This window comes from Leuciscus leuciscus (genome assembly GCF_965113295.1).
Source record: "Leuciscus leuciscus genome assembly, chromosome: 22".
In the NCBI taxonomy this organism is placed as follows: domain Eukaryota; kingdom Metazoa; phylum Chordata; class Actinopteri; order Cypriniformes; family Leuciscidae; genus Leuciscus; species Leuciscus leuciscus.
The window spans coordinates 12719122-12742423 of record NC_138746.1 but is presented as its reverse complement, the minus strand read 5'-3'; the positions used below and the strand labels follow the sequence as shown (position 1 = coordinate 12742423).

The 23302-nt window shown below is 38.2% G+C and overlaps 1 protein-coding gene across 1 annotated transcript in view; it reads left to right on the top strand.

Moving 5' to 3' along the window:
* Positions 1–23302, top strand: part of psda (pleckstrin and Sec7 domain containing a) — a 36135-nt gene that overhangs the window by 954 nt on the left and 11879 nt on the right. Inside the window, exons 2-15 of the mRNA XM_082154098.1 lie at positions 27–2401; positions 2491–2602; positions 3481–4003; positions 4589–5008; positions 10741–10926; positions 11217–11297; positions 11397–11509; positions 11641–11699; positions 12469–12558; positions 18101–18144; positions 20130–20317; positions 20804–20874; positions 21008–21165; positions 22682–22826. Coding sequence (XP_082010224.1) covers positions 176–2401; positions 2491–2602; positions 3481–4003; positions 4589–5008; positions 10741–10926; positions 11217–11297; positions 11397–11509; positions 11641–11699; positions 12469–12558; positions 18101–18144; positions 20130–20317; positions 20804–20874; positions 21008–21165; positions 22682–22826 — 4416 coding nt within the window. The 5' untranslated portion in view covers positions 27–175. The remainder of the gene's footprint in view (positions 1–26; positions 2402–2490; positions 2603–3480; positions 4004–4588; positions 5009–10740; positions 10927–11216; positions 11298–11396; positions 11510–11640; positions 11700–12468; positions 12559–18100; positions 18145–20129; positions 20318–20803; positions 20875–21007; positions 21166–22681; positions 22827–23302) is intronic.

The window sequence follows — 23302 nt, the reverse complement described above, 5'->3', positions numbered from 1 at the left end:
ATTCTCTTCTTTTTTGTTTCTTACAGGTGATTTTGAGGATGATATTGGAGTTCATCCTAACTCTCTCTCAGATGTGAACGCCAACAAACTTCCAGAGCAAACAAGATGACCAGTGTTGATTAATCAATTATAGAGAACAGGTGTTGTGCTATCTGCAGGCTGCTTTTGGTCAGTCATGTCTCAATCAGGTAAAATCCTCCACCTCTATGTAGAGGTGAGGTCTGTTACTGATGAAGAGGGAAAAGACCTGGGAGATGTGGAGAAAACAGACTCCCTCATGTTGACAGCACCAGACATCCTTCAACAGTCTCAGTATGGTGGCCCCAATGCCCCACATGACCGGACATCTCCACGTGGAGTCCTGCATAAAGGTGGAAGCAGCACTCAGAGCCTGGCCTCCAGTAAATCAACATCTAGACACTCCGTAAGTTTTCAGCTACATCCAGGACATGACTCGGAACAACCGGCTTCTCAACAAAAGAGTCTACCTTATGATGAGATAAGCCAGTTACTCTCTGCTTTGCAAACAGGACCCACTGGAAATACATGTCACTTGGTGTGTGCTCCTTCTGAACGTGACCCCTTCTTTGGAAAGGACCCTCACTTCTCAGGATGGTTTACTGCCCCTCCTACTCCCAGTGGAACTCGTAAGGCATGCAGCCCAACTAAGATGAAGGGAGGAGATGAAGGGAGGCGATCTTTTGCCACTTTCAGTTACATTGAAAAAGCTAAAATTAAATCTGTAGAGGGTCAGTATAGCTCTTTGTGCCAAAGCGAGCCTCAGAATCCCTTCAACAGAACCATGGAGAATCGAGCTACCCCTCTCCACCTCAGGAAAAGGCTTAGTGACCCAGTGTGGTTGGAGAACAGCTTGGAGTCCATGAACAACTGCAGCTCAAAACAGCTTAGTCAAGGTTTGGGGACATCACATATGTGCACCCCCAGCTTTAGGCGGGCAACTCTAGACTCTATTGCCAGAGAAGCCACCCATCGGGCATTGGAGGAATTTGGTTCCCCACAACTAATGCAAAAACTGGCAGGCAACTGTCCTGATAGAGGTCACGATGTCAGGAGAGAACAACGTCGCTGTCAGTCTTGGTCTGGGTCACCGATTTTACCACGCAGTTCTAGTACCCTGCCCACTAAAGCAACAATCATGGATCATGAGCGGAATAGTTCGTTTTATAGACTTCCTAGGAGCCCTGCTACTGACCAACTGTCTAACCATGCCAAGCAAGCTTACTTTACCATGTCACACTCAACCGTCAACACTCAGGAGGTCTCAAATCAAAGAGCACAAGGGTATAGGTATCGGCCAAATTTACCATCCTGTAAGCCTACAGCTATTCAACATGAACTGCCATCTATGATTGTATCTCAACCATCTTGCAATCAACGAGACAGTCATTCCATGAGTGATAGTCCACGGCAAGCCCACAGAGTTAATTTCAACCTGGCCAAATCCAAAAATAAGGTAGAAGAAGAAGCTAACCTACTGAGTGGAAGGAGGAGCATATCCCCAGCCACAAGTCCCGACATGGCTCGTAAACTAGCGGAGGAAGCCACCAAAATCTCCATACTTATGGAAGCCAGGAGGTCTCCATCCCCAACCCAATCATCGACAGACACAGTGAGGTCTGACAGTCCCCGTTTGGGGCATTCAAGAGAGCCTCAACTATATGCTAGCTTCCAAGGTTCAGCATCAAAAACCCACTCTAATTGCAAACTTCCTGTTCAGGAGCACCATTGGAAACACGAGTCTGTCGAGACTGGTCACCACTCTGTTCAAACAACCCCTCTTTTACCCCACATTGGAAGTACATCTCCTGCAGCTCCAGCAAGGTTGAACCGATCAGATGTAATATCATCCTCTCCCATACGAGACCCACGGATAGAGAGAACAGAGTTGGAGGGAAAGGACAGCCCGACTTTGCACCGGCACCTACCTTCCCAGTACACAAGAAACAGTCATACAACTAACAATGAATGTTGGCAGTATGAGAGTCTTAAAGGTCACAAAGACAGTCCAGATAGCAGAAGGAGACCATTCACAAGGCCTAATCCAGAGACTCCAGCAAGTTGGACCTTTCACCAAAAGAATGGGATAGAAGATTGCTTAGCCAGAGACAAGGAAAGCTTGAAGGAGGTGAACAATCATAAGAGGAATAGTCCAGCTACACCGGGCTCTCAAGAGAACCATTGTAGGGTCTTAATGCAGCGCAATGAGATGAAAGATGACACTCGGGCCAACAAAGAATTTAGTGGGACAGCATCACAGAGCTCCAGTGGAGTCACAGGCAGCCTTATAGATAGCACTCTACATGAGAAAGACTGCATATCCTCTGAGACATCTAGCAGAACCAGCCAGAAGAGTTCTGACTCTGGAAAAACAGGCATACAGGTGATTCCATCTTGGTACACATCTTTAGATTAATCTAATGCTCTGATTCACTGTATACTGTTATTTGATAATTCAGTTTTGTGTTGTAGTCTGAAACTGGACCATTTTTGCTGAGGCCTTCCTTGCACTCTCAGAAGATGGCTCGTGCCAAATGGGAGTTCCTGTTTGGTTCCCACTCCGAAGACCAACATGAAACAAAAGGTGAGAATTTCTTAGAAATGGCCAACTCAGACTTCCAGACTTCCACTTCTCTGAAATGTCACCCTTCTTTATTTCTTTTGCCTTTCCTTGTGAACAAGCTTGTTTGCCTCAACGAATGCTAAATCCAATCATATAACAAGCCTCATCCTCCATAGGGTTTTCCTCCACATTAGGATTTGCTTTCTATATAAACTTTGTGTATTTTTTTTTTTTACCCCATATCACTTCTCAAGGTGTTATACTTTCTCTTTACTATCATGATCTTTAAATGGATTAATGTTACAGCTTTGCTACATTTTTTTTCTGTGGTTTTATGTTGTTTCCTTTTCTTGAAAAGCAATGTGTTTATCTATAATTCCAATGGCCTTCAGATGGATTTTTCAATGAGTTAAATGAATTCTTTACTGTGTGTACAGTAGGTGTTTTCAATTTACTGATGTCAAACAGAGAGGTAGGGGAGAATGAGTCACTTGAATTATTCTATGGCGTTTTTCCTTTCACCTTGACATTTATACAGTTTGCAGATACTTTTATCCAAAACAACTTCAAGCCATACTTTTTATCGATCTACATATTTTCTGGGAATCGAACCCATGACCATGGCATTGATATGGCCATACTCTGCCAGTTGAGCTACAGGACCTAAGGACATATAATTATTATTTAATAATGTCCTTTTTTGTAAGGTCATTCTGATAAAAGCTTTTGCAATAGTATTTGAAAAATGTGTCTAAAACCATTTACTATTTACTGAAAATGTTAATTAGAAATTCTAAATATAACTGTGTAATGTATGCATTTTGTCTGTTCAGAGACTTGTGTTATTTAAAATTTAAACCATGACACTCTTTGTTTTTCGTTGTTCACACAAATTCCAGGCTCCTCCACTGCACCCTCCAGTGGCTGTTCCAGTGAGTCTCCGACACGCTTGTCTACCCCGCTAAGGCCTGTAACATCATACTTAAGACACTGTAAATCAACCGCTTCTTCGAAATCCTCATGCCATAATGTACAGCAAGTCAAAGTGGAGTTAATCAACCATCATCCCACAGTAGGGTCCTCTAATATGACCGGCATCATCAAACGCACTGTCAAATATTCAGAGACGGACATAGATGCGGTGTCCCTGCGCTGTTACAGGGAAACAGACCTTGATGAGGTGATGCTAGCAGAACAGGAGGAAGTGGACTCTGCTTTTGGCAGTAACCGCAGTGTGCTGGATACCTCAGGCACTACCAGCAGCAGCCCCCTGGAGGGAATGCTGTGCCCACACACAGATGGTGAGGAGGAGCTGCAAGATGAAGAGGTGGTGAGCTGGGCCAGTGTGAGGATGCAAGGCGACAAAAAGAGGCAAAATGCCACACCTGAGGGAGATGAAGTGTTTAGTCGACTACTGAGAGGGTGAGTGTGGAATAGATACTACTATAGACTTTCTTTTGACCAATTTGGTCTTTCATTTGGCCTTTTTCATTTGACCAAAAGAACAACAAAATGGCTAGAAACTTTTTAAGGAATTAGTTTAAGGTTTTGCTTTTGTATCCCTGCCTGCTTCGTGTTGTTTGGTTCCTTTTTGAAGACTTTGGGGTAAATAAGAACAAGAGGGGATGTCCAGGGGGGCTGTAATGGAGTGCTAGGGTGTCTGAGGAAAAGTTTTGAGGAAAAAGTGTATAAAAATTGTATACATAAATACATTTATAATATAAAATAAGTTTACATTTACATTATAACTTTCATTCTGATTTCTAAAGACTTATAAATAAATAAATAAATAAATATAAATACAAACTATTAGATAATATTTTACATTTCTATTTTTCTCATAATTAACTGCGTCTTTATATGTGAAAATGTATAATTGCAATTTAAATTTTAGGAAGGTTGTCATCATATTTGCAGTACTGTGGCATCAAACATTTTAAATTAATTATAAATGATGCAAACAAACCACTCAAAGGAGTGCATCTATGATTTATATTCCTCTTATAGTCCCCTAGATTGCCAGCCTGACAGCCACACGGCTTTGAAGTCTCCTATCTCTGTGACCAGCCCGTGCCGAATCTCATCAGATGGCTTGGACTCTTTCAGCAGACACTTTGAGAGCATTATGGAGTCCCACCGTGCCAAAGGCACCTCTTATAGCAGCCTGGATAGTGAAGACATTACTCCTAGTGGCCCACCAGTCTTCACTTTTGATTTTCCGACTCTCACTCCTGAGATCCAGAGTCAGATCTGCGAAAGTGCCAAGCAGATCATCGAACTGAGCTTTGCTCCTCTTACGTGCCCCGAACCACCTGCTGTGTCTGATCCCATAGAGAGCGGTGTCTATGAAGAAGAGAGTCCGTTCTGCAGTGGAGCCTGCCCTGATCAAGTCCCCAGGCCTGATTCTGACACAGATGCTGCCATAAGGTTAGTTGCAGTCTGATGATTTTCAAATGAGTTGTCATAAATATCCCATCACTGCATGTCAACAGATATGTTACTGTAATGTAAACACCCCCCTCCCCCGGTGAAATAAACTCTTGCAAGTATAATAGTAATTACACACATTAGAAGAGAAACCGCTGGCAGTGCAGACACACTCATAAAGACAAACTCATTCCTGTCCTCAGTATAGTTGTATAGTGTCAAGCCATAGTTGTTTTGAGGACAGATGGTTCTCACAACTCTATAGCCACTTTTCCACCGTCGGGCCAAACCGTTCTCTTTGCTTAACCGTTCCATTCAGTGTCGATCCGGCCCAGCCAGTATGGATATGGTTGAATTTTTTGGAAAAGAAGCTTGTGTAATAATTGTGTATTCTTTTGGTAACCAGTTGAAATGGCTTTTAAGTTGGCATGAAACAAAAGTTGCATTCGTTTTTTCTTCCCCATTGTGACATATATCCGGGTGAAACGGTTTCTCGAACAAGAAAAAAAATTTAGGGTGGGACTTGATTGTGTCCATTGGGAATTAATTGGGTCTATTACTGTGATCTCATGTGAGTGACAGGTTGTCCCGCCCTCACATCATGTCATCAGAGAATGTTGTTGCAAGAGAGGGAAGTTAATTTGATTCAATGTTATGAGGGCACATTCATTTAAAAAAATGATGTGCATGGATGTATTGTTTATAATAGTGCAATATTCCATAAAAAATAAGAATTGTCCATTTTGATTTCATTTGACTTTAACAGGCTTTCTAGGATAAGTTTACAAAATGAATATACAGTTGAGTATTTCCCACTAGAGGGCAGAGCCGAGCTATGTGATTGTGTTATGAGTTACTAGCATGATGATTTGTTTAGGCAAGAGCTTCAGATACATTTCTCTCACTTATGCCCTTGATGAATGTAGTGTGAATTGTTTAATTCAGGATTGTGCTCTTTCCTGTCTGTTAAAATGCAGGGCTTGCTTCAAATCATCCTCAGAGAAATTGTTTCTGATCAGTTGTATAGCAAGCAGTAATATAAGGAGAAAGTTCCTACTAAACAAGTTCTCCTTGGTAATGGCTGCATAAGATCCTTCCGGGGCTGTGACTGACCCACAATCTCAGGGTCAGATTTGTGTTTAGGCCTATAATCCCTTTACTACTCCTTCTTGTCTGTTGTCAAAATAAATCAGAGTGCAGCTCTGACTCCACACAGGCAAAACACTGTTTCTTGTTTTTTGTTTCTTGTTCTATGTGCAAAATTTATTTTAGATTTATCATTTTAAAAGGTGGGAGAAAAACAATCGGAAGGGTATTTTAGTGTGGCATAAGGTTTTCAAGTCCCCTACAATAAGGAATATTGTTTGATCTGAGTTTAGTGTGGTTATTAAGAGGGCCTGAAAGCCGACACTATCTGCTTTGATACCTGGCTCATCCACTACATTCCTTCCCCTGCCATGGGGCCAGATAGACTTGGATATTTGCCAGGCACACTCAGTCTCCATGGTGAGAGAAGATTAACTTGTCTTGTGATTTCAGGGTTTTAAATAGAGAGAAAAACAATCTATTACCGTTTCACCAGGGCTGTATTTTTCACCTCTGTCCAATATTTAATTTAAACAGCCATTCATACTAAAGAAACGCAAACCGTTATTCTAACACATAATTCTGACCTTTAGACTTTCTCATAGATTGGATATAAATGTATCTTTTTTTAATGAGACAGACAATGTGTTCAGCACCATGCTGAAATGGAGATTGACAAAGACTAATGGCGGCACAAAGTAACAAGGCAAGACAAAGAGAGGAAGAGAGGGTTGGAGAAAAGGGAAAAGGGGGAGTTAAACAGTTGTGAAAGGAAACACAGACCATATCCACCAGCGAAAAATAGCTCCGCTGACAAGAGTAGAGAAACACACATCCACAAACACACGCAACCAGGCAAGCGGGAGGGAACAGTGTTTTGGGAGAGAAAGAATGAGAGAAAATAAGACAGTTGTATCAAGCCTTTGACTACACTATGGGTACGAAAAGCGCTTCTAAAAGTTTGGAGCAGAATAAAAGAATCAGCAACGCGACAACTTGAAAGACTTTAATTACGGTTCAAGATACTTGCAGACGCAGAGAGACACATTTCTTCTAAAGCCTCCTCAGGCTTCTGGACAGCAGGAGGTTTAGGGAAGGGGAGAGAAATGTGGAAGGCTGGATGCTGCGTTTATAAGCAAGCTTATGTCATCTGGCTATGTGAGGTGTGAAGGGGCAGGCCTCGTGTGATGGCTCATTATGTGCTCTGCTGGAGGGGTGGGGCCTTGGAGGATAATTACAAATATGCCCCCCACCCTGCCATATACCGGTGAGTAGAAAATATTCTGCTCTGTATCAGTATTATTTTAGTATCATAGAGATATTATTACAGTTTTTTTTTATTTATGTGTTTTTATGTTGTTATTTTTAGAATTTATGTTTAACGTTAAAGTTTTTAGTAATTTCGTTTATTTGAACATATCTATATTTTCTATTCATTTTTATTTGAGTCTTAGCTATTTTAGTACTTCGTTATAATGTCTTGGCAACTAGCTGGAATAAAAGTTTTAAAATTTATATTTTATTTCAGTTGACGTTTATTATATTTCAAGTAGCGAAAATGTTTTTAAGGTATTTGTAATCATAATAACCCTGGTCTATATATAACAAGGTTTTTTTTGTCGTACACACACACACACACACACACACACACACACACACACACACACACACACACACACACACACATATATATATATATATATATATATATATATATATATATATATATATATATATATATATCTCAGTGCTGTCAAGTAGCTAATGAGTTATTTTCCTCATTTTCACATGTACATTGCCACAGTACTTTGATTATAGCATGTCAATTTAGAGTAGTGACTTCCAGGTAGTTAATTTCACTTTCTGAGTAGTTTGTGGTGAACACCTAAGGCAGATCAGTGCTCTCATTTAAATATTTCATTAAACTTAAAAAGTTAGATTAATTAGGGCACATATTCACCTAACGGTAAATAAACGCTCGCTGCCAGAAATCGCGTTCGCCTGAGGGGGTAACCACAGTAATAGTCAAGTTTGTTTCATTTGGATCATCATACGACAGACGGCATTGACAAAACATAAGCACTTTAACTATTAGGCATGTGGCGGTACCAAATTTTCATATAATGATTAATGCTGAAGCTTTTATTATGGTATATTGTATTATCATCATGGTATTGAATTAAGTAACCTAAAAAGTGTTGTCCTCCTAACAGGTTTAATAACTTTTTTCTTATAACAAAACAAACAAACAAACAAACATACAAAACATTTAAATACAATAAAACAATACACAAAACATTTATGAAGTAAACAAATGCTTTAAACAGATTAAAGTGCAAAAGTATAATGGGTAACATTGTACAGTGAGGCCCCATTTAGTTATCGTTGCATTAACTAACATTAACTAACATTGAGCAATTAACTAATGTTAATGAATGGAACCTTATTGTAAAGTGTTACCAAACAATAATAAAGAATCAGAAAAATTTCAATCAATATCTAGGCCTAGGGCATGTTTTAGTAAAAATGTTTATGTTTGAAAATAAACGTCCTATTAATTGTAAGTAATTGTTGTGATAAACACCATAGTGAATACAAATATCTAAATGTCTGTTTGACACATTTAAATACAGTTCAGAAAATGAAAGCTGCTTTGTATGGGGGTTTAGCTGTTCCATAAGCGCCATCTACTGTCAGAGAGTGACAGTAAGAGCATTTTCATTCAGCTTGTCTCTATCTCATTTTTTCTTTCTTTTTTAAATGAAATGCTTGAAAGAACAGTAACAACTGTCATCATTGCCATACCATAACAATACAGCAATACTCCATCGAGGGTCCATCAGTCTTTCAGTCCAGATTAAGTGCCAAATCCTTAAACACAGCCACTGTTCTAGCGTTGGGGTTGTTGACATTAGAGTGCACGTGACAGCACCAGCACACACGCACACAGTGTTGTACATTTTTACCGCTTGATGAAAAAGTATTCTTAAAATGCGTTCTAAAAAAAAATTATAATTCGTAGTGGCCACGATTACAATACCGAGATTGCGATACAAACGTTCCTACTGAAATTCCCTTAAAAACGTCAAAATCATGAAATCTTTTTTTAGCGCTTTGGGTTTTAGATAAGCGCATTATAAATAAAATGTATTATTATTTTGTATTATTATTACAGTCAATTTTCCATTAGTGTTTTCATGAACAGTAACGCTAAAACAAAAATTCTAGTGCAACCTGTTGTCAATGGAATGTAATGTTCATATCCTTGTGATACTACTGCCAGAAGTAGTCACGTCATGCAAAAAATTAAATTACATGATCTTTTTCCTCCTTTGGTATGTAAATCTTGTCATCAGTCTTTAAAAAAGAGGTGTGTTCGCTTTTGTTAAAGCACTGGAATGTTGTAGAGCCTCAGCACAGGTGAGCTGATTGTTTATCGGTGTATTCACCTCACCGGTTATAGTCGGTGGGTGTGTACATGTGCACTAAGAAGTTGCATTTTTCCCCCTCACATGCTGTCACCAAACAAGTTATAATATGTGTGTCATGTTATTGTTATTTACACACATAAATATATCTAAATACAGCTGATGTCTTGCATACAGCAAGATGTATCAAAGGTGTGTCTGTTGTAAAAAGCTCTTTGTAATCTTTGTAAAAGCTCGTCACACCTCCTAGAAGCTGTGGCGGAAAAGTTTTCTGTTTTTCTTCCTGGTTTTCCCTACCATGATTTTATCTGTACATTGTTTCAAGAATAAACAGTCTGCCCTCATCCCCTTTCTTCGAGTCTCCTCCCTTGGCTTGTTTGTGAACTATCCGGTTGGAGGAGGTATGGAATGGTGATCCTCGGAACAAACCAAAGACAGAGGATAGAGGGGAGATCAGCATCTGGCATGAACTTTTTGGTGCTCGTACATCTAACTAACCTTGGAATGCGGTGGTTTAAAGGCAGAGTTGGGTCACTGAGGTAGAGTAGTGCTTTGGTTCATCAGACCTTTTGTGTTATTAGTTTGCCAGAGTTTTACACTTGATTCAAGACTAAATGAAATGTGTTTCTCACACATTTGACACTTTGAATATAAGTTTTTCTTCTTTCTATCCTCTCATTATTCACATCTGAATACCAGCTGAAGTGTGTTTGTGTGTATACGTGTCTGACAAGTTATAAGGCTTTTTTGAATTTGAATGGTGCACAAAGGACAAAGGTGTAGGTTCATGCGCTCACAGTTGTTTGTTAGATGTACCCTTTTTCAGTTATTAAAAGCTGGTTTCTCTGTACATTGTGATTGAGTTGACCTGCTGGGAAAGAGTCTGTAGGGGCACATCAGATAGAATCTATTTACATCACATTGCCAGTGCTAAGAATAACAGGTTTAGACATGAGAGATGGCAAGTAAACAAATTTAACCTCATGATTTGACTGGCTTGACAAATAGTCAGTATTCAAATGTAGTTCAGTATGCTTATATAGTGTGGTTGTGCATGGTGACTGATTTTAAGCCCAAACACATTCACACATCATATCCGGGTTGCCTTTTTACAAATACAACTTATTCCTCTTTGTGTAATGCTTCAACCCAGATTCAAATAAGTGTCTCACATGCCAAATATACATTTCACACACAATTATTTGTCTTTGGTTCCAGAGAGAGGCCATCACGGCCGGTATCGGAGTCTGATCCAGAGGTAGCCGAGCGATTGGCTATGGGCAGCACTGAAACTCTGACCAATGGCAACAAAGCTGACCTCCAAGCTGCAAAGCGGCTGGCCAAACGTTTGTACAATCTTGATGGATTTAAGAAGTCAGACGTGGCACGTCATCTGAGCAAGAAGTAAGAATTATTTTCATTATTAATAAATACGTTTATTTTTAGTTCCTTCCTCTTGCTTTATATTTTGAGCTTTTGTGAAGCAAAGTTTTCTTTGATAACAATAAATACCACGTTGTTGGACAAATGTGTTGAAATACACTGTGTTAAAAAAGTGTTTGAAACAAACTTTATAAGTTAAAATGAAGAAATTGACCACGTGAGCTTTGTTTGAAAGGTCTGACTTTTGGATCCCTAGTATGAGAACCAAAAACCTCTTTCCTTATGCATTTGTCTTTTTATGACTTGTGTAGCAATGATTTCAGTAGCATGGTCGCGGAGGAGTATCTAAGTTATTTTAACCTCTCAGGAATGACGGTGGATCAAGCATTGAGGTGAGCTTGCTGTTCCATTGTGTTTAGTTATTTAAATATTTGCTCTCATTGTACGTGGCCAACAGGCTCATTCTGTTTTTCCTGCTGTCTTTTTATTAGAATGTTTTTGAAAGAGTTCGCCCTAGTGGGAGAGACACAAGAGAGGGAGCGAGTACTATCGCATTTCTCTAAAAGATACCTCCAGTGCAACCCGAACACTATACCAAATGAAGGTAAGCCATACAAGCATTGTGCGTGTGAATGAATGTGCATCTGGTGTGTATTACAATAAAAGTAACACTGTGGGGTGCTCTTGCTCTGACTCTGTGTGAGCTTATGGGACTTATATGCCTGTGTGTTTCAGATAGTGTTCACACATTGACTTGTGCCCTGATGCTGCTCAACACTGATCTGCATGGTCATGTAAGTTTGAGTATCTGATGTACCATAAACATAACAAACAAGAAGAAAAATCAACAGAAAAAATCGTGAACCATGTTCAGCCATCAAGGCCATTTTAAAATCTTGGAAAATATACATTGATACATGCATTTTCTGAATCTAAACTGATTGTAAATAGAATTTCTTTAAAACTGACTCCATTAAAATTTGACTTCTTATTATATTAAATGATTATTACTTGTGTAATACACAGTAAGCTACAAAACATCAATACATTGTTGATTTTTTTTATTGGATTTTACTGCTGTGTACAAAAAATGACTTGAATGTATCCCTGTCACATTTCTGAAATGTTTGTCTACTTTGTGGAAAACGATATTATCCTATAATATTATCTAAAACTTGTAAGTCTGAAGTTGTAATAGGTTTTTATTGTGAAATTACTATTATTATTTTTTACATGTACATGATTGAAGTCTCTGTGAAAGGAGCTGGTTTGGAGAAAACAACTGTGTTTTTAGGATGGATTTTATTCTCTGAGCTGTTCACCACCCTGAGGGGATGAGTGCCGGTTTTACATTTAGGAATAAAAATAGAAATTCATCCATAAATGTAGTAGTAAAAATGATTCTCAGGGGAAGCAAATTTATTTTTGCACAAAATTTTAACACGATTACTGGCCACTGTGTATTTGGTATTGTAAGTGTTGTTGAGTGCATAGGAACTGTGAAATAGGTCAGCGCATCAGCTGACAGTAAATTTATATTCCATTCGTCTCTCTCTAATTCAGAACATCGGGAAGAGGATGTCCTGCATGCAGTTCATTAGTAACTTGGAGGGCCTGAATGACGGCCAAGACTTCCCGAAAGATCTTCTAAAGGTTTGTAGGGGTTTCAAGCACTCACACACATTCACACACTGCAAATTGCATATTGAATTATTTCATAAGGTCCGTATTGTGATTATGCCATAAAAGATATATTTACATGCACCACAGCTAATTAAATATTCCTGTATGTAATTAACATATTCTGAGACATGCACATTTTTGTGCTGCTACTCTCTTCTGGAAATACTGTGAAGGCTCACGCTTGTTGTTTAATACGATGCATTTTAGTAGTTTTTGACAGTTATTAACCAACTTAATGTATTTTTAAATGTTTCTTCAGTAGCTTTAATTTTCATACACTATCATTCAAAAGTTTGGGGTTGGTAAGATTCGGGAAAAAGTATCTTATGCTCACCAAGGCTGCAATTATTTGATCAAAAATACATTAAATCAAGTAATATTAGTAAATTTATGAAATTGTATTAAAATTTCTAATATTTTCAATTTTTTTATGACAAAGCTGAATTTTCAGCCATTACTCAAGTTTTCAGTGTCAAATGATTCTTCATAAATCATTCTAATGCTCATATGGAGTATTGAAATCTGTGATGAATAGAAAGTTTAAAATATATATATTTTTTGAAATAGAACTTTTTTATCACAATGTAAAAACCTCTACTGTCACTTTTGATTAAAAAAAGAAAAAATCGATGTCCTTAAAATTAAGCTAATATAAATGAATGGAAATGGATTATTCCTTATTTGGAATATCCAATGTAGCCGATGTATATACATTTCCATGAAGACTTTCACAGAGGTCTGGTTTCACAGACAGAGTTTAGATTAAGCCAGGATTAGGCCTTAGTTTAATTAGGACATCTATAGCTTTTATAAACGTGCTTCAGATTAAACTTTACTGGTGTGCATATTGAGGCATAACAATAGCAGTGACATATTTTAAGATATACCAGTGCAAGTTGCTTTCAGTTAAAACCGCTCAAACATGCATTTTAGTCCGTGACTAGTTTAAGCCTTGTCTGTAAATTCGGAGGATAGTGTTGTCCGTCAGTAATCATGATAATCTGATTAATATCGGAATATTCTTGTTCATGTAAATGTAAATCCATTCATATAAAGAGCACTTTTTGTTGTAGACATTTTTGGAGAAATGTACAACTCATCTGTACACTTAAGTTGTGACAGAACCATTATTACAGACCATAGCATAGCTACAAGATTAACTTTTAAACTGTTAAAATGTAAGCAGCTGATGTCAATGAACTTCCTGTGCTCCAGTGTGCTGGTGCTTAGGGTTTGTCTATTTTAGTCCCTTTGCTTGGATTACAGGCCAGGCTGCACAAGAATAATAGCCACATGATGACCGCACCTGAACCACTCTGCTGATATGTGCTTTAAAATCACGGGGAGCCTTTCAAGCGTTTGGTCCTCCTACTCTCTCTCTCTCTCTCCTCTGGCTTTCTCTCTCTCTCTCTGTGTGTGTGTCGCTCATCCCTCGTTCTCTCCTCCGCCCTCTCACTCTGTGCCTCGCACTATTCCATCACCTCCCACCCCCTCACTGTTTTTTTCTGTGCACTCTCTCTCACTCTAGCCATTTAACTATCTGCCATCTTGCTCTTTGTTTCACCCTATAATCTGCAAAAAAACTTACTCTGCTGAACTGTACTTAGCCCTGTCTGTTGAGGTTATTTCCATATCTATATAATCCCCATTATCTCAGCCCTTGCCTGACAAATGGCATCCTTCTCTCTTCTTAGCTCTGGTCTTCCTTCTCCTGGTTTCTTTCCTCCTACCACTATGTGAGGGTGTGAAGGCCACGCAGTTGTCGGGTAAAGACAGTTAATCTGTCTAACTAGGCTATGGGTGTGAAGTATTTAGCTACTTGGATATTCCTTCTCATAATTCTGTTCTCTTGACACTCTTTTTCATCTCTGTCTGCTTGATGTTACAACAGGTTTTAGAGTTAAATATAGCACCGATAGAGATGGCAGCTGAGAGAGATGTCTGCAAGCCAACAGGTTAGGCTCTCAGTGCCTGTGTGGTTCATGACAGTTAACGGCCGTGAAAAACCTGTGTGAAGTCTGTCTTTATGCCAGCAACAGCAGGGGTGGCATGGAGGACAGATGGGAATTTGGCTGCCACACGGCTTCTCACTGAAATGAAGGTTTTGTCATGGTATTATCATAAATGCGTTACAAATTGCTCATTCTCTCTCTCTCTCCTGTTCCTCTTTCTGTCTTTTGTTCCCTCTTTTTTAGTTTGTAAATTATGTTTCTGTTCTTTCACTCAATTGTGTGAACAGTATAATTTCCTTCTTTGTTATCTCCCAGTTTGAGATTGAGTATGTGCATCACTGCAAACAGAATTATGCTCCTCCCACTGGTCACTACACTTGTACTTTCAGCAGCGAACAGTTTGAGATGCTGTTCTAAAGTTTGATCTTTAACTTTTTCTGAAACACTTTAGCAGAATGTTGGAAAGGCAATGAATGGAAGGGGTGTACGGAGAACCCTTATATGGACATGTTTTGGGCATGTTTTGTGTACATTTCCAACATCGGGCATGTGGTCGCTCATTTAGATTACTCCAAATTCATTCACGGATGAACAATGTTAAGAACAACGAATGTGTTATGGATTAGGCAGATTTTTTTTCGTGAGAAGTTCTCCTGTGCGTATAAATACGAATAATCCACGCAATTATTAGAGAGCCAATGTTTGTTGTTAGTTAATACACATAATAACTAGTAATGTATTGTGTATTTTATCACTAATGGAACATTGTATTGGCCAGTTACCATCTTAGACTGGAACTATATCATAGAAAATGTAACCAAGCTTCAGCTTCTTCATTACAGTCCTTCAGGCATCATATATGTTGAAGCAGCCATTGCACAAAAAAACATTGATGTATTCCATTTGCAAGATGTGGTTGGCTTGTCAAAGCTGTATCTTTCAATTCAGGCTTTACTGTGGGATACCCCAGGTGCTTGTACAGTCTCAACTACTGGGATCTCTGTCTGCTTTAATGGACACATAGAGTCCTTCTTGTGCTCTGACATGGCCAAATGAAAGCAGGTCACGTTTGAATAAAGTTAGACTCAGACTATGGGATGCCCAGTGTCCCAGAGCTGTCTGTGACAGACACAGGGAGAGAAAACAAGCTGCAACAAGGATCCAAATGACAGGAGAAACCATACCAACCAAACTGATATACTATCTTTCCTCTGCTTCAACATGATCCCCAGTGGCTTGTTATTGTGTAATTCTTATTTTTTATTGGCTGCTCCCATGTGTGAACTGCCCAATTAAATTTTGTAACGTATATGCCAAATGGACAAAGAACAGCAATTTGAACAAGCTTTATGCAATGTTGCATATAAAAATTATTTATCAATTAATTATTTATTGTCACATTTAACTCATTTGTATATTTTCATAATTTAAATAAACCATTTTAAGTGTCTATTTATCAATTTGAAAAGTTATATATATAAAAAAAAAGTATGCATTGATAATTATTCATGTTATTTATTAGTTGTATTCCTAGCCAATACAATAAAGTCAACATTTAAAATAACTCCAGGGGTTTATTATGATTTTCTGTGCTGGCATACTCGTTATCATAATTTACGTGATAATAAATGAGAGCAACAGGTTAATTGCTTATTATCAAGTTACAACAGACCTTTTCTACATTATGTGCATGGAAAATGAGTGAGTATGGCAGTGACATGTAGCGCGTGTGAGGATTCGCACGTTCGAGAGCCTGAAAACTGATTGACATTCTTGGGAGGCTGGAATCATCGAACATTCATGTACCGTGATTTGTCAGTCACTCTGGGAGACGGGTACATCAATTGAGAAGCAGAGCGCGAGAGAGACAGTGAAAGAGATCGGGCGAGATTGTGAATGCAAGAGAGAGAAGGGAGGGTGAGCACTCCTCGCTCACAAGATCTCATTCTCACCGCACAGCCCATTTTTTATCTGCATCACGGAGGAGGAAAAAGACTGAGGAGAAGAAGAAAAGAGAGCGCAGGACTCGGACGCCAAACCTCTATTGTTCCTACAGCCGTGAAGCAAAGCTGTGTTTTGTGAAAGGGAAAAACAATCAGGTGTGAAAGAATCTTCCAATTGGATAACAGGCGTAAGGACACAAGCTCAAAAAAGGAAGGGGAAAAAAATAGAAAGGATGAAAGAGAATTGTGGACAACTTCTAATACATTCAACCATTTGACATGGAATAGAGAAAACTGCACAAAGCAACAGGATCATCTTGTTTCTTTGCTGATTTCCTGCTCTAGTCTCGTCCTTCTGTCTCTTACACGTCTTGTGTCTATTTTTCCGTCCCAGAGGGGGACGCTAGGTGACGTCACAGTTTTTTGGGATGCCAGTTTGAGAGTGGGTGGAAGTCAGACCCTCTCAGTCTGTTCCCTGCATGAGCCCATGTGTGTTTATCTCATGCATTTGCTTCAATGATGTTCATATCCCTCCATCTGTCCTCTTCTCTCCACTTATCTCCTTCCAACATTGCGGTCCTCGCGAGCCATCTGCACCGCACCTGTCAGCGTGTCAGCGTGCGTTGGTGAACACGTGTAGATGTGATGAACTCGAGGATGTATACGAGGAAACAACTGGATGTTAAGCGCAGATCCTCTTCCTTGATCGTCTTCGATCTTTCAGTCAAAGCAGAAAGTTTTATGCAAAATGGCGCTGGTGGATTTGCAGTGGCCCAGCAATGTTTTTACATGCATAATGAATAGGAATGGATCCATAATGCAAGAGTCACTACAGAATCCCTGATTCCCATGTGACACCCTTAAGGATTTCGCAAAGAGCTTCGCCACTGCCAAAGACTTTGATTTTGCCACTGTATCATTCTACATGCTCTTTGAACTCGTTTCTCCTGATCACCCCGTAGGTTTGGATTCTATTGGTAGAGGAAAGACATCAAGTGAATGAGGACTTCATTTAGTTTACTTGAACATTGTTTGATTTTAAAGCCTTCTTTGTACTGTTTCCTCATCTCTGGATCCCATATCTACCAAAAATCATGATTGGTGTAAACAGTATTCACTCAACTGGCCGTGTCCGCTCTCGCTCCCTGTGTTCAGTGCGGTGTGGACGGGACTTCAGCGTGATGGACCCGTTTCGTTACACCAAAGCCCCTCGCTCACGTTCCTTAAAGCCCCTGGCCTTCCCTGATCTGCTCGGCAAGGTTCAAGACGGCCAAAACCACCCACAAACCCGCAAAAAAAAGGAAAGGGTAACACTAGTTAACTACAGGACCTGCCAATGGAAACTTAGATCTTTTGCAGTCAGAGAAATTATAAGCTAATTTTTCCTTCTTCCTTCTAATGATGGTTGGGTTGTGTTTCCATGACGTTTGAACCAAAATGCTACATGCAAAAAAGTATAGTCTGCAACCTGTTTCTGGTTCATGGGTATTGTTAACTTTCACTTGCTATTTTTAGACACATCAGTGGGATGTTTGAGCGCACGCTCTCATATGCACGCACAGAGCAAAACTGTTGATGGGGTTGTGTGATTTAATTGTTGTTTTTCTCTTTTAACAGGCTCTCTACAACTCTATCAAAAATGAAAAGCTGCAGTGGACAATGTAAGTCTAATGTTTTTCCTAGTGGCTCTTTTTCAGTGCATCAGATTCAAGAGCAACTTATCCTTATCCAGTATCATCCCAAACATTTGAAAATAATGTAATGCCTTTAAAAGTGTTATTGATTTAAAAATGGTGTAAGCCCATTATACAATATTTTAGCTGCTCAAAAGGCCTTTTCATTTCTTCAGTCAGATGTGCTTTTTAGGTGCACTCTTAGAAAAATAGGTTCATAAGGGTTCTTTACTCGACTCCAAATAACTCTTTACTCAAAAAGGTTCTGTGGAAAAAAAGAAGAACGTTTTAACATTAAAGATAAAAAGGAAATTATTCTTTAGGCTCTAATAAATACTTTTTTTTTTCCCATACCATTTTTTCTTTACCATTTCCATGCCATTATTTTTTCCCAGTGGTAAAACCACTTGGTATTTATTTTAGTGTCGTATAGTAATAACTGTTTCATTTTGATATTCTTGTAATGCTGTGGCAATGGACACTTTTTAATTTCCGGGATTCTCAGAAGCTGAAGTCATGATAGTTGGGTAAATTCCTATAGCCGTGAATGGGAGACTACAGCTAGTTAAATTTTTGCATTTTCATGACTTTCCAAAAGAGAGAGAAAAACAATAGAGAATGATTACGGCATTCAGAAGAAAGAACAGTGTCAAATTTTCCACCACTTCATCAGCCATTGCTTTAGAAACACCTTTGCAGCAGTGTTGACTTTTTTTATTTTTTTCATTATTATTCATTCCATGGTAATATAATACAAAGTACAGTGTTAAAAATGTTGTACATTACATTTTTTTATAATTTAAAATATAAAAAACTTTGCTAGATTTAATAACTGTGTAAACTAGAAGAAACAAGTCTTAATATTAAGATCTTTGGAACTCTTAAAAGGTTCCAATTTTATTTAGAACCTTTTCACCACGCTATAAAGGAATCCAATAACGTTCTTTTCATTGACCCCCTTGTAAAACGGTTCTATATGGAATCCTTTTTTTTTTCTATAATAGAACCATTTCTTCCATGTGTATTTATGACCTGGCCTGAGCTATTTGATGCCCTAAGCCCTTACTTTCGACTTTCTTTATTTTGTTGCCATGGTTACTACCAGTTGCCTCTTCATAATTACAGGTTGAAATCTTTGACTGGCTAATGTGCAGACTCAAACACAGCCCTCTCTCTTTTTCTCTCACACATACTCACTCCCATGTACACTGCGTTCGCTCCTGAAGGGATTCTGCAGTACCCTTGTTTATGTGTGAAGGAGAAAAGCACAAGTGATTGTTTTATTCTCTTACATTCAGCAGCAGTTTCTTTTGATCTTCATCCATCCCAACGTCCCCACGCTTTATCCCTCCGCTCTCTATATTTCCCTGTTTCACTCTCCCTTCATTTCTGAGTTTGATTCACTTCATTGCACTTTCATTTAGCATCGTGTGATTCTCAGCTAAAGGCCATCATTCACCGAATGAATCAATGCACGTCATTCACCATTTTTTTTTTTTGTGGCTGCTCTTTCTGCCTCCGTCTCTCATGGTGCTCCATCTTCTGAGCTGGCTCTCTTGGTTACCAGTGTTGAGGCCAGCAGTTACTAAGCAACAGATGAGAGCATTATCATGTGAAGGAAAAGGCTCTGTGCTGTACACCGTAGCATTTAGAGAGGAATGTTTAGCGGTCCAGGCCTCAGGGGCTTTCCAGAGTGTCTAACCGCACTCTCTGCACAGCTGCCACTCAGCTAGTTGCATGTACTGTAGATAAAAAAAAAAAAACTGTGCCAAGTACTAGGCAATGAAGATGCAGTTTAATTTCTGTCAGTGACTTTGAATGCACAATACACAAACATTGAGGTAGGATGGGGATTTGTTACCTCACCAAATGTTGAAAGTCAGAGAATTTTTCAGTGCATAAAAGACCTTTTGGGTAAAGGTGAGAATGCAAACTACTTTTCATAATAATGCTCTTGTTTGCATACTCTACAGCGATGAGGAAGAACTGCGCAAATCTTTCTCTGAGCTGGACGGCAGGACAGACTCAGCATCGCACACTATGAAGCGGATCAACAGTGGAGGAAACCCCCTCGTCAGTGTTGCACAGCAGTCCAGCGCTCAGGTCTACAACACTGGCTTTCTCGTGCGGAAAGTTCATGCTGATGCTGATGGCAAAAAGAGTAAGCCTTCCCTCAAATACAGCTTGAGCCTTTTATTTCATCTATTAATGTATTAGTGTATTTATTACAGCCTTAATTTAAATGATTGTAGTTTAGAAAATGAGTGAATATTTTATTTTGTTATTTTTCTGTAAAAAATATATCAAATATATAAATAAAAATATATAAATATCTCAGAACAACATGCATTTAACTAAGAAGCTATGAATTATAGAAAAAAATATTAAGACTTGTTTTCAAGAGTATATCTTGAAGTTATTTTACCCTATTAAAGTTTTTTCTTTCATGTTTTCAATCATAAATATAACATGATTTGCCAGTAGGGTAAGAAAAAATAAACTTCATTCAAAAATTATCTCTAAAAACAAGTCTTATTAACTTTTGCTAATTAAGTAACTGTAAGTAAGTTATTTTATCTTGTTTAAACAAAATACTTATTCTTAAAACTTTAATTATGTTAAGTTTGACTGTGTATTGTTCTTTTAGCTCCAAGAGGTAAAAGAGGATGGAAAACATTTTATGTCATCCTTAAAGGACTGATTCTTTACCTGCAAAAGGTACATTTTTCTCAGTGATTTCTTGTGCTGTGTGAACCATAGTTCTTTGTGGTTTCCGTACAGGTATTATTTGTAAAAAAACCTAAAAAAAACAAGATTTGTGATTTTCCTCTTCTTTGCGATTGGTCTGCAGGATGAATATCGTCCAGATAAGCAGCTGTCGGATGAGGACTTGAAGAATGCAGTATCAATCCATCATTCTTTAGCCATGCGGGCAGCAGACTATAGCAAGCGACCCAATGTGTTTTACCTTCGCACTGCTGACTGGAGAGTCTTTCTCTTCCAGGCCCCGTAAGTAAACTTACCTTATTTCTATTATAAGGGTGATTCACCACAAAATTTGAAACAAGATTTTATATTTTTAAGCTTTTAATACCATTAATAGGGGCAAAAAAGTATTTATTGTAGTGTGACGAAAATAATAATTATATACACACACAGCCATTCAACAGTTTGTGATCGGTAACATTTTCTTATGTTTAAAAAAGGTTTAAACATAAGGCTGCATTTAGTTAATCAACAATACAGTAAGAACAGTAATATTGTGAAATATTTTGTATTTTAAACCATTTTTTTCTATTTTAATATATTTTAAAATGTAATTTATTCCTGTGATTGCAAAGCTAAATTTTCAGCATCATTCCTCTAGTCTTCAGTGTCACATGATCCTTTACAAATCTAATATGCTGAGTTGCTGCTCAATTATCAATTATTATTGGTGCTATTATTTTATATATGGAATGTATACATATGTGTATACACATATACATTCTTTCGGGATTCCATTAGTAAACAGTTCAAACCAATAGCATTTATTTGAAATAGAAATCTTTTGTAGCATTATAAATGTCTTTACTTTCACTTTTGATCATTTAAATGCACCCTGGCTGAATAAAAGTCTACATTTAATTGATGAAAAATTTAGATTTTAATAATGAAATCATTTACATTTAAAAATAAAATAAAACTCTTACATACCAAAAACTTTTAAATGTGATACTGTATCATGGTTTCCACAAAAAAATATGAATCAGCAAAAACTGTTTTAATTGATAAACATTAATAATAAGAAGACATTTTTGAGCATATTAGAATGATTTTTTTTAAGGATAATATTAAAATAGCAAAATGGTTATTTTAAATTGTAATAATATTTCGCCTTAATGTTTTTATTGTATCTTTGATCAAATAAATGCAGCCTGGGTAAGTAAAAGAGACTTTTAAAAAAACATTTAAAAAAGTACTGACCCTAAACTTTTGTATGGTAATTCATAAATTAAAGGTAAATAATTTTTTTTTAAATGATCATATGATAATCTATAGAACTTTTTACAACTTTCGCATAACTTACACTGTCACTTTGAGCAGAAGCCTCATAGAAAGCTCGTGTTGCTTTATCTTTTGGAAATAGGACAGCAGAGAAATACACAGTGAATCTCCTTCAAACACGCACACAAACACCTGAGCTCACCCAATACACTGGCTCGTTGTTGATTACATGCAGGGCTGGTAACGCCAATGTCAAAGTGTTCTCATCACAGATGAATGACTCGATGTGTATCTCCCAAGAGGATAGATCCTTCTCAGCTATTCTGTCTGTCCCAGATACACATACTAAAACTCTCTCTCTCATTCTGCTCCATCTGTTCCACTCAATCTCTTCTGCTAAAAGCCGCCTGCTAATTGCTCAGTTTTCCAGGCTGTGTGCAGTTTCTTTGAGCATACAAAAATTCTGATATTGTTTCACCTTCTGAATTCTGTCATTTTTCTGCCCTCTGTTTGACCTGCGCCTGCCTTTCACCCCTAGCAATGCAGAGCAAATGCAGTCCTGGATCACACGCATCAACATAGTGGCCGCCATGTTCTCTGCCCCTCCCTTCCCAGCAGCCATTGGCTCCCAAAAGAAGTTTAGCCGTACTCTTCTGCCGGGCTCAAACACCAAGCTCTCACAGGTAACAGACACTTCTCTCTCTGAAGGGGCAGTCACACTACACTTTTCATTCTATTCACTTCCATACATACGCATGCGAATGATGGAAACGCAAGCTTGCAAGTTATTGCATTTTACTGAGTTCCAAAGTTCAAGTTTGGTGAAGCTATGAATTTGTATCAGATGTGTGACGAATAGAATATTGATATGTCATCATGACGTGACCACTTAGCTGAATTAAAAGAACACAAACTTTAAAGCTGCAGGTTTGCTAGCGTGACTGCCCCTATATTTAGGTTCAGAAATGTACTCTTTGCATTCATGTTTGAAAAACATTTATGAAATTTTCACCAAAAGTTTAAATTGAATGACTTTGAATGACAAATATTTTTTTGTTTTTAAATTTAGATTTTAAATATTTTAAGAGACTTATTAACCTTGTCACACAGTCATGAGGGTCCTCTCAGGGGTCTTCTCTGATATCATTTACGGTTTTGT